The sequence below is a fragment of the Apus apus genome, chromosome 4 (assembly GCF_020740795.1).
Source record: "Apus apus isolate bApuApu2 chromosome 4, bApuApu2.pri.cur, whole genome shotgun sequence".
NCBI lineage: Eukaryota > Metazoa > Chordata > Aves > Apodiformes > Apodidae > Apus > Apus apus.
Window position 1 is genome coordinate 19,655,692 of NC_067285.1, and position 11,938 is coordinate 19,667,629.

At 39.7% G+C, this 11,938-nt stretch overlaps 1 protein-coding gene across 2 annotated transcripts in view; it reads left to right on the top strand.

Annotated features, from left to right (window-relative positions):
• MARCHF8 (membrane associated ring-CH-type finger 8) overlaps positions 1-7,413 on the top strand; it is an 85,703-nt gene extending 78,290 nt beyond the window's left edge. For both annotated transcript variants that reach the window (XM_051619657.1, XM_051619658.1), the window contains 2 exons: positions 3,422-3,569; positions 5,994-7,413. In XM_051619657.1, the coding sequence (XP_051475617.1) occupies positions 3,422-3,569; positions 5,994-6,298 (453 nt within the window). In that variant the 3' untranslated portion in view covers positions 6,299-7,413. The remainder of the gene's footprint in view (positions 1-3,421; positions 3,570-5,993) is intronic.
• The last annotated feature ends 4,525 nt before the right edge of the window (positions 7,414-11,938 follow it).

Genomic DNA, 11,938 nt, shown 5'->3' on the forward strand with positions numbered 1-11,938 from the left:
TTTCCAAGTTCTCTTGAAAATATGAGGATTTCAGGTTAACCATCCTTTAAATCACACTTTCTGAGTATAATTTGGTTTAAAATTGTAGGGTTTTTTTCTTTTTAAAGAAGGAAACCTATTTTTGTGTAAGTAAAAGAAAGTTCACCAATAAATATATTTTAATTTTTACATTTTCTTAGAATATGAATGACTAAGTTTTAGTACTTCAGGTTGCTACAACCTGTATTTTTGTTTTATAGAAAAGTACCTTCCATAAATCTGGTAAAATATAGGTACTTAAATGCTACTTGTATTGGAAGGCCAGTTTTGTGCTTGTATCCTATTTGTACTCTCACATCCTCTGAACTTTCAATTTCAGTTGTCCTTACCATCAGGACTTTGAGATGGAAGTCACTGGTATTCTTAGCACAGATAAATCTTGCCAAGTATACCAGAGTGGAAGAGGTTAATAACAGTAACCTCAGTCTGGAGCTAGAATAAATGAGAAACATTAAATTCAATTATGATGAACCTAAATCACGTAGAGTGGCAAGTCCGGACTGCAGCCATCTGAAAGCTCTTATGAGAAGTTGTCCAACTCCTAAAAGTGAGTCCCAGCAGAAAATAGAACAAATTATTTTTTAAAAAACCTCTTTTTTTTTTTACAGAGATACACAATCTGCAAAGTATATAACTTTGCAGGTCTGGTTGATAGGACAACCTTTGCTTATGACTGTGGCAAATCATTGGCTTCTAAGAAGTTCAGATCTTTCCTTGGTAGCTCCTTGGCACAGAGCATAGTGCCTCTGAGCTCTGATTTTGACTGTCTTGGGCTCTGATATCTGCCCAGACAATACTTAGCACAGCCCAGCCATAGGTTATTGAAGAAATTACTCTAGGGAATCCCAAGTAAAAAGAGTTGCTATAGTTGGCAACTGACTGCTGTTTTTTCTGTGCTTATTCTGCCTGGAGAGGGTGTGAAGCATTTTCTGAATATTTGTTCCCTGTAAGAAAAAGCTGTTTGGCACCTTCAGAAATTAGTCACTCAGCATCATTAGTTATATCTGAACAGGTCATCTAGGGGAAGGAGAGCAGATGCCAGAAGGTAGGGACAGAGCCATAAACAGAAGGAGAAGGAATTTACCACTCAGATATATCTAAAAAGTCTTTTTGAGGTTCAGCTGCAGCCAGAAGATGAGCTGCCTCTCTGTCTTCAACTAAACTTCTATGGTATCATGTCAGTCAGGAGAAAACAGTCTGGAACTGGTGATTATGAACAGGATGGGACAAATAATAGGGAATGTGCTTGTCTGTAGGGTAGAACTGGAATGAGACATCTTCAGCATCTTAAGATTGTATCACAGCAACAGTGTATTGGTTGGTTCAAATACGAAGTTACTAAGGGAAGAGGATGAGACAAAAACAAAGGTGTAATGGTTTAAGTGGACATGAGGAGAGACAAGAGAGGGTTGCTCTGTTTTAAAATTTCATTGGCAAAGAAAAAGAGAAGACATTAAATCTAAATTGTCTGCTGATTTTTTTGTTTTAACAACACTTCAAAAACCCAGAAATGCTGACTATTTTAGTTAGGAAATGCTGCATGCTGTGTCATCAGAATAAGGCAGCAGAGATCTACAGATTCCTGTTTCTTTTCTGAGCTAGTGCACAGTTTGCAGAATATCTTTATCTTTTGCTGTGTAGTCATATCTCTTGAAGAGGTAAGATGACATGGGTTGGTTTTGGTGGCTGTGGAATGAGCAGTTCACAGGAGGTATTGTCCAGCAGAGGAGCTCAAGCTGTGAAACAGAAAAGGGAAATATAAATTAGTCAAAACACAAGCCCTTGTGGCTCTGTAAGGCATGCACAAATAGATGTTGCGTGCTTACATTTTGACAAAATAAATTATTTTTTTTTTTACTTCCTGTCGAAAATGAACACCTTTGTTTAGATGCAAAAGCAATTTTCTGTTTAAAACACAACATCCAAAGGGAATGTGTTCTTCAGTCTATTTCAAAGCAGATTGAAATAACATAGCTTCCTAGCATAACATGGATCTAGCATGTCGTTGCTAGAAGTCTTAAATTCTTGTACCGTAATGAGATTTGGACACCCACAGAACTTGAAACGTGGCTTGGACTGGCAAAAGAGATGATTTGTTGGCAAGACAGATGATCAGAAAGTCTCTGTTTCAGGGTTCAACCGTGCAATTTATAGCAGTGGGAACTGTGATTCAACATAATGAGTGATCTCAATCACACCAGTCAGGTCATCCTCACTCCGATCCACATTATTCCTCCTTTTCAAAGTCCTTTTTTTCTACAAAGTATTTTAGGAGACATAAAATGCATCTCTTTAGAAACGTGTAAATATGTATGAGAAGCTTATGTGCCCCACCATGTATTTTGTCAAAGTGTGGGAAAAGCCCATCTTAACTCTCTGTTCCAAGCAAGTATGCTGAGAGATGCATAACCTGTGTGCAAAAATTTTCATCATATGTATAAAAGAAATTGCAAAAAAGCTATGTTTAAAAAAAAAAAAGCTTCTGGGTGTCTCCAGTTAAAAAAGTAAACCCTGTTTTTGAACAATTCCTTGCATATTTGAAGCATCTATGATAATTGTCTAGTTCCTTTGCAGCCTTCTAAATGACTTTGGTTTCTATTTGGGCTATATAAATATTATTGATAGATGCAGGTCTGTGGATTTAATTTGCTGCATCTTCTCACAAAAGCTTTCATCCCAGTTCTGCTGTACATTCTTAGGGCACATATATCTAAGTGCACTTGAAACCCTGAAAAACCATAGGTATCACTACTGTAAGCAGTGTTAAATATATGAGAAGACTGGATGAAACCACCAGAGGTAAAAGGTGAGAGCTAAACAGCCTTGAGCTGAGAGCTAAACAGCTCTGGCTGCCCACCAAGGGACTCTTAACAGAGCTCAGCATGAGATGTCTTGCACACACTGGTCAGCTGGATCACGTTCCACTTCTGTTGCAGTGTTTTACTGAACGTCTGCCTGAGCAAGGGTACCCTTTGTCACCCACGGTGCTAGGCCGTGACTGTGGGTACCCGCCGCTGAGTGGGGAACTCAGGAAGGAGCATCCCTGTTTGTGCTGCACAAGGCCTTTTATTAGGGTCCCTCTGTGCTGAAGCTGTGCCTGCCCGGGTAAGCGGGGTGTGCCGACGTCGTGCTGAGGCTCCGGATTGGAGCTGAACACAGGAGATCCCCCCTGGCGCCAGGACAGCTCCTGCCACAGCAGGGTGAGCTGCCAGCCATTGGTGCAGGCCATGGTCAGAGCAATAATGTCTGACTTTTAAAACTCTTGTTAGGTGGAAACTGATCTCCTGTCTGGGCTTTGTTATTATCAATGTTCTGTTTTTATACTCTGTAGTAATGACAATAAACACCTAATCTCTTCTTCTTCTTCTGGGTTTCTTGCCAGTGGGAGAAGCTGCAAATGACAGCCAGTGAGAGGAGGAAAATCATGTGCTCTGTAACATTCCATATCATTGCCATCACCTGCGTCGTGTGGTCTCTCTATGTCCTGATAGACAGGACTGCTGAAGAGATTAAACAGGGACAGACTACTGGTATGTTACTTGCTTACCTTCCCACTTTTTCTCTTGGATTAAGTATGTATCTTGAACACAGAGAGAATGCAGAGCCTGAGTGTGCGAATCATGTTCCTATTTAGGAATAGTCAGCTTTTGCCTGAGGTTGTGTTGGTTTAAAAGCACCATTCTGGAATTATTTAGTTAAATCAGTGTAAATTCATTTGTGGGTGCTTTTTAAGTCTATTTCAAGGCAATTCAGTTTGCACTTGTGAAATGCACAGATATGAGAGCTAATCCACTGTAGCCAGAGACAAAATTGTCCTGCTTTTGCTCATTTAGTTTTGAATTGGAACACTTACTGAGCAGATAAGGATGTAAGCATTTAGTTGCTGCTATGGCTACCTTTTAATTGGGCAAAACCAGAACAGTTTTTAAAAAGAGAAGTGGTAAAAGGGACTTAAATCCAAATCTCTGAGGTAAATCAACAGGGTTTTCTTTCTGTTCCGTCATCTAGGAGGTGGGTTAGCACAAGTTCCCTGTGAAAGCCATGTTAGACTGGAGAAATTTTTACGAGTGGTTGTGCCTGAAGCAAAAGAAATTCAGGTTGATTCTTAGGACTCCAATTCATGCAACCAAGATGAAGTGCACTGCAATTCATGTAGTGGCTGCCCCCTCTACTGCAAGGATGTCTTAACTTCTTGAATTAAATGTGTTCTTTACCTGGGTGTGCTGGGCTGCAAATTTGCAGCTGTCACAGATCTGTTTCTCAAGCAGCTGAGCTGTCCTGAAAGTGGGGTTAGAAGGGATTTGGAATCTACCAAGGTTTAGAAGGCAAGCTGTCCTTACTCACAGAGCTTTGCATGCCAACTAGACATGCAATTGGAAAATGTTTTGCTGGTGATTGAAAAGTGTCATCTGGGGGGGTAGCTGAGCATCAGTAACTTTGCAAATCCACAGCACTGTTACAGTCTCTTCAGAGCAAAATCACACTACAAACTGAAAAGTTTTGCTGCCATTTCTCATTTGGCCTTTAATTTGATGGCTCATTACTTCAGTGAGGAAGCTGCTTTGAATGAAATATTTTCATTTTTGTTCCCTCCAACCCCCTCTCTTCCACATATACTGAAAATTGTTTGCCTTTCAGTGTAAGGATTCCATATAATGAAAAGCATATGCTTTCAAAGATTTATTGTCTCCAGGTTATTTTAGCTAATAAATGCCTTATATGAATGCGAATAGGAGGGTTAGTGTGAATATTTAGCACTTGTTACAATGCTGCCTTTGCTCCCTTCATTTGGGTTCTAAATCTGGGGAGTGCTGTGATAAGCTGGAGCAGCTGGGGAGTGCATGTGGGTTTTCATTCATGTCTCCACAGGGGCAAGCATATGCTGTCACTGCCTACAGATGGCATCAGATAGCTCACCTGTGAGTCAGAGGTTCACGTAATATCTATGGGATATCATCAGTAGTCATGTTGCAGTGCCCTTTGTATTTTGAGACTAAAATATTTTTAATTAAAATATTTGGGACTAAAACACGCTACTGTGTTTTTCCAAAAGAACACCAGCTTGTATCTTGGTTACAACTTTGTATATTTGGGTAGCCATTATTTTATTCTCTGAAAAAACTGATAGTGAATGATTCAGCATGGTTTCGTATCCACCTTGTGGTGCTGCTTATCTTTAAAGAGGAGAGAAGCTGAGTGGACCTACAGAAGCAGAAAATGTATAAAATGTATAGTCTCTCATTTAGAAGTAGTTGATAGAGATGTAACAAGATCCAGTGCCTAAAAGTTCAAGCTAGATAAATTCAGGAAAAGTGATGTTGGTCGTTTTTAGTACAGTACAGTACAGAGCTTGCCAGGATGCTTCAGCATGTCCAGCAGTTGCAGTTTTGCATCAGAAGAGACACTCTAGCTCAACTAAAACTTGCTGGGTCTGATGCAGATGAAATTGTCTGGTCTGCATAATGAACATGTCAAGCTAGATGATAATGATAATTTCCTTTTGAGTTTAAAGACTATGACTCTATGTACTGTGTGATCACAGAGTGGAACAAACTTTTTGGGTCACGGATTTGAGCCTCCTGCTATGAAGAGGAAACCATGACATAGAACCCATTTCATAATCTGATCCAATTTTCATCTATAAACCTGTGTAAAAGGACCTAAACTTATTACTGGCTGTTGCCTTGACTCTGTGAATGTGCTGCACAAGGGCTCAGACACAGATAATCAGTTGTGTTGCTTTTTCTCTGGTAGATGAGAGTAAATGTGATACGTGAAGTAGAAGTCTCCATGTGTTTGGCTTGAAAGGCCAAACAGAAAAACGACAAAATAAGAATAGTTTGCACAGCCCAAGCTCTGACAGTTTCTATGAAGGATGTTTTTGAGAGATCCAGTGTAGTCCAGCTGATACTGACTTGGTCTGTTTTCTTCTTTTTTGATTTTCTTTCTTACAGGGATTCTAGAGTGGCCATTTTGGACTAAGCTGGTGGTTGTGGCTATTGGTTTCACTGGAGGACTTCTGTTCATGTATGTACAGTGCAAAGTGTACGTACAGCTGTGGAAGAGACTTAAAGCTTATAACCGAGTAATATATGTACAGAACTGTCCAGAAACTAGCAAAAAGAATATTTTTGAAAAACCTGCACTAATGGAGCCGAACTTTGAAAGTAAAGAAATGCTTGGAGTTCATCATTCAGACACAAACTCTTCACATTACACAGAGCCAGAAGACTGTGCTGCAGAAATCCTTCATGTCTGATTGCTGGTTGGGAGGGGTGTTTCTGTATGTCCTTGAAGATTTAAAATATCATTGTTTACTGCAAACTACTCTCTACCTTTTTAAAATCAGCTAACAGCTGAGGGCTGGTGGATGAATTTTTTTACATTTGTTTTTTGTTGGAATTTTTAAAAATCCCTTTGGCATATCTTTCAATGTCATCATGGTTGCATACCTCTCAACATTTTGTCTCTCATACTGGATGATCAAAGATACCCACAGGATACTGGGTAGAATGAGCCTTGGGTTTGGTATCAAGCAAGCAGCTAGTGAACTGTCGTCAACTTCATGGAGTCTGTTACTTTAGAAGATGACTTAAAGTGTTTATTTGTAGAGTGGGGTTTGCTTGTTTGTCTGTTCTTGAAGTGTGATGAAGGAGATTGCCCCAGACACTGAGGGAAATAGGAGAGCTAGAGACTAATCTACCACTAACACTGCCACTAACATTTTGTCTTAGGCAGCAGGTGTAAAATTTTGCTTTACATATTGTGATGCGACTTACAAAGCATATAGCACTTTTAAAAATCTTTATTTTGTAATATGTATGTGAAATAAGGATGAAACTTGAAAAAATGTGTCATTTTCAAAACATCTCTTCATTCTTTATCCCATTGATTCTTCTGGAACATAAACCTCTTGCCTTATATAAAAAAAATAATTAAAAAAAATTCCAAACTCTGATTTCCAACACATGCCCACATTATCTTACTAAACATAACACTAAAAAGCTTTGCTTCTTTGGGTTTCCTTTGAGGAACAATTTTTTTCAAAGGATTTTGCACTTGTGACTTGTGTGTGGGAAGTAGTGGATGTGTACAGTGTTCGTTTTCAACGCGCAATGGTTTCAGTGCTCTGTTTGGGGGATTGTTTTTGGTTTTTTTATTTCTTTTAAACAGGTGAGACCATCAACACACCTGCACATATATATATATATATATGTTTTTATATATATATATATATATATATATATACACATACCTGAAGTAACTTTCATTTCAAACCATTGGCAAAGGGTTTGTTGCCATATTGGTAAAAGTGTGAGCTCTTATGGAAGAAAAAATATTTAGTCAATACAGCTGAAGTTGTTTTTCTTTTTAGTTCTGTGTTGTGTCTGAATTACACAAGAATTTTACATTGTCAGAGGAGATATTGAGATCAAAGTCTAGGAAGTAAATGTGTTAAGTGGATGAGTTTAAAAATACCTGCCTGGTTTTAGTCCTGGAGTGATGCTTAAATGGTCAGGGGATAGTTTTGTCTGTGCTTTTGAATTTGGTACTGGCTTTTTAATCAGTCAGCCTCAATGAAAAGAGAGGGACAGCATTAAAATCTGCTTGCAGGACCTTAGAGAGAGTTATCCAAAGCCAGGGGTATCTGCTGTTAATTTGCTTGACCAGCCTTCATTACCAAACCCTGTTCTAGCTTCAAGCTCTCATTTAACCAAAGTCTCAGTTCAAGTGGAGCAGAAATAAAGCCCCACAAAAGGTCAGCACATGAGGCCTCTCCTTTTGAAAGCTGACTTTCTCTACCTGAGCCCTATCTGAATCTCTGTATAATGAATGATAATCTTCTGGTTGGTCTTAGGAGTTGCCTCGACTTCTCAGTTAGATAGAAGCTTCAGTTTATGTGTTGAGATAGTGAACTAAATCCCCAGCTCCAGTTCAGGTTTTACTTAGTGTTTTTCAAGTACAACTTTTGTTGAGCAAGTTCTTTTAATAAAAAAAGTAGTTGCTTTAAGAATAGTTTCCAAAGAATTTCTGTAAGAGATTGATTTTTTTTTTCCTTAAAATGTAGTATTAATTTATTTTTAAATTAATCTTTTAAAAGAAGGCAGAGAAGGGACTATGGTAAGAGAACACACACCAGTGGCTTCTAAGACCTTTTGGAGGCAAAGCGTGTGTGCCTCTGTGTGATCTCATGCTTGAAGCTTACTGGCTGTGATCTTCATGAGCAACAAGGTACCTTGTTCTTGAGATGTTTTAAAATACCCAGACCTCTAGGCAGTCCTAGCAAAGCTCCACTGGCATGGGTTTGTGCTAGGTGTCAAGATGTCCCATGCTTATGTGATACAGGCAGACAAACCCTGCATACCCTGCTAGTATCAGGGTAACTTCATTATGAGATGTGTGGAGTTTGTTGCCTATGCCTGCCATAATTTGAAGTGCAATTACTCGGGCCCTTCCCTGAACTCTGCTGTGGATGATCCTCTTCTGTCAGGAGAACCCAGAAAATACACTGTCTTGTTTTGTTTTCTATTTTGTTCTGTGAAAAGTTTTACTAGATAAACTCAGGTGGTTTAACTATCAGGTCTTGCACACATTCATCATATGCTTCTGAAATGCCCAAGTGCAGAGACTTACATGTCTGTGAGATGCTCACGTTACAACTGCAAGATGCACAGAAGCAGCTGCCAGCTCATGCTGTGCACGTTCTCATCCGACCTGTGGCCAGTTGGTGAAATGAAAATGGACAAGTTCTGGTATGAAAACTGCTTGTTCTCCAGCTCACACCTGAGAGGCACTTGTGTCTGACCAATGTTCTGACAAATCCTGATTTGGCATACTGTAATGTGCTTGTCCTGTTTCAGTCACTGTCATGTATGATTCTTAGTGAAACATTGTGAAGTCTCATTTGGTGGTTTGGAAGCTCCATGTGGCACATGGCAGGTAGTGTTCAGTGTATTCAAGATACTGAAGGATTTTGCTGTGCCGCTCTATACTTTAGCTTTTGAAGAAAAATTATCTCTGGCAAAATCATCTAGGAAAAAATATTTGTGAATGAAACTGTTTTAGCCAGTGTTGCTGCTAACCATTCCCTCTTCCAGCAGGTCTTTTCGGAATGAGAGTTAAGGCCTAATATTTAAACTCTTTATACTGCTAAAGGAATGTTCATAGCAGGAAGGGATGCAAAAGACATCCATCTGTCAGGGGTTTTCATTTATGCTGATCACACTTACACTGATTCTTGCCTGGTGTTAACAGTGGGCTTCTGGAGCTACAGTGCTCTGCTTTGGCATGGTGTCATCAAATAGTGTGAGAAGGCTGAATGGTGCTTTTTCCTTCTTTCTCTTCAAGGAGATTCTCTTGACTTGTTATCAGCTTCCAGCTGCAAAGCACTGATGCTAGCTCAGGTGAGCTTCATCCTTCCCATCAGTTAGGGGGGCAACCAGCCCCTGTCAGTTCAGGCTTTCTAACCCTTCCTTCTGGTAGCGCTTGAAATTACTGAAATAGAAGTCAGATTTTTTATAGTCCTGTTCCTTGATCAAAGTTAGTTTTGGTTACCTGAAACTTTTCTGAGACCAGTATCTAAGTAGGAGAGAATATAGACTTAATACCATTGACCATGACCCCTTCCCTAGCTTGCCAGAGCCTTTGCTATACACCCCATGCTCTAGACATCCGACTAGACTCGCATGCCACAGACTTGAATTTGTTCCAAAAGAACACCGGCTGTGCCAAGGAAATTTCCCTGCCATGTCCTTTTTGGTATTATTTGCCAGGTCATGAGCATGCATTGTGTTAGAAATACAGGCATGTGCTGCAGAAGGTTGATCCCCTTTAAGAGATCATGAGATGCTAAATTCCTATGAATTCTCAGGACTTTCTTCAACTGTAACCTGTTATTTTTGGGTCAGGGGTTGTTGCCCTGTGTTCTGAAGAGATGGCCAGACCTGCAGACAGCTTCCTCTGATTGAGTGTCATTGAGATTGGCTTTGCTTCAGCTGGAGGGATTCAGCAAAGGTTACACTGAGCCTGCAAGGGGTTAGAGAAGTGCTGGTCCTCCATGCTGTACCTGGAAAATCCTGAGAAGCAATAGTAGCTTCCTGTCCAAGCCCCCTTCTGCCAATCCCACAGGTGGCAGTGCTGTAAGGAAGGGGTTCTTGCTGTGCCACTCGTGCTGCGTGGATATGGCCACGCATGGGAGCAGGTTGCTTCTGCCCTTCATTGGGCTGGGTAAGTATCTATGACAAAGTGGGACCTGGGTCCAAAATTCTGCTAAAGCTGAGGTATGTTAAGATACAGAATTCTGGTGTAGTCTGCTGTGGAGATAGTGGCCAGCAATGAAAGGGAGGTTGGTGATTCTGGGTTGGATTCATCTCATGTGGGGGAAGCAGGGCAAATACAAAATCAAGGATACTGCTGGTTGGATTTTCACAGCTTTACGTTAGATACGTGACAATAATTTCTAAGTGGGACCTTTTATTTTGTGATTATTTTTTAGTTTTGAGATATTGTGGTGTCGGGATATTCCAATGAAGTACTGAAAGCACTTGTCTTTGTATAGAAGATAACTGTATAAAAAATTGCAGCTGATCTTGTAAAACTTAGGTAAAATATTTGTAGATAGGTAATTGTATAACGTTAAAAAACTTTACACTGGCATGTGTTGTATAGTTTATACAAGGCACTTCACAATTCTGCAGAATTTTTTAGTTAGTAAATTTCTAGTAACTTAAATGTATAGTTTTATATCCTTTCATGTATGTTCATTTTCTCAGTATTACCACTTGCAGAATTATTTTTAGTTTCTTAAACTGTAATTGGTTATTTGTGTGTGATACACAGGGTTATTGACTGCAGCAATAAAGTGTTTCTATACAAAAAAAGCAGAACAAAACAAAACTATTACAGTATCTGGTTTGTTTGAAAAGCATTAGAGGCTCATGTGAGAGAAAAATTAAGGTCTCCAGTAGTAAGATGATCAAAGTGAGTTACTTCCACTGGAGTAAACATGGAACTTGATGGGTCTTCAGTGTAGCAGGCCAACACAGAGTAGCATCTCGTGACAATTTTATGTTAGAATGATTCAGAATGGTAAAGGGATACTTAATTGGGTGACTCCTTCAATGCAGTGAGAAGCTCTGACTATACAGGTGCTTTGGGCTCAGATGCAGTAATAATTTTCTGGCTTGTGCCATGCAGGAGGTGGGGAGAGAGGATTCCTGTGGGCCTTAAAATCTGGAGCTTCTGGAATCGACACTGAGTGTTGCTATGAAGGCTTTGTGTCTGAAGTCAGTGTTCTCACACACATTGGGTTCTGTGCAGAGCAGAAGATACTTGTTACAATGATTTTCCTCTGAGAAGAAAAATAATTTTGTGTAAGTGGCATGGTGGATGGCTGCATTTATCCTTCATTGCTGATGGCACGAGCATGATTGCAGTGCTGCGTGTTTTCATGCCAGAGAACATGAAGCTTTGAGCAGTTTCTCTTGAATAGGTTTCTAGCACCAGTAGATGAAGGAAAGCAGCTGTCTGTGCTGCTGCGAGAAGGCTTGTGCAAAAGCATAAATGCCAAAGAGCAAATAAAATCTAAAAAGTTGCGTCTGTAACAGACACAAGGAGTCTCAAAGAAACTCTTTAATTGTATATGTCTTTATAAGGAGTAATTAGTTTTAAATTTTCTTTTAGGTAAGGAAAGGGAATAAATCTTAATGCTGCAATCCTAGAGAGGTGTCTTCCTTGCAAAACAAAAGGCTCTGTCCTGTATTCCTTAGTGAAGCAAGTCTGGTTGCAACATAAAGTTTGTAAACCAACCAGGAAGGCCTCTATACAAAAATAACCTGATGGAGAGATGATACAATAATTTCCAGGGCCTGCTGTTTGACTGATAGTTTCTGGGATGACA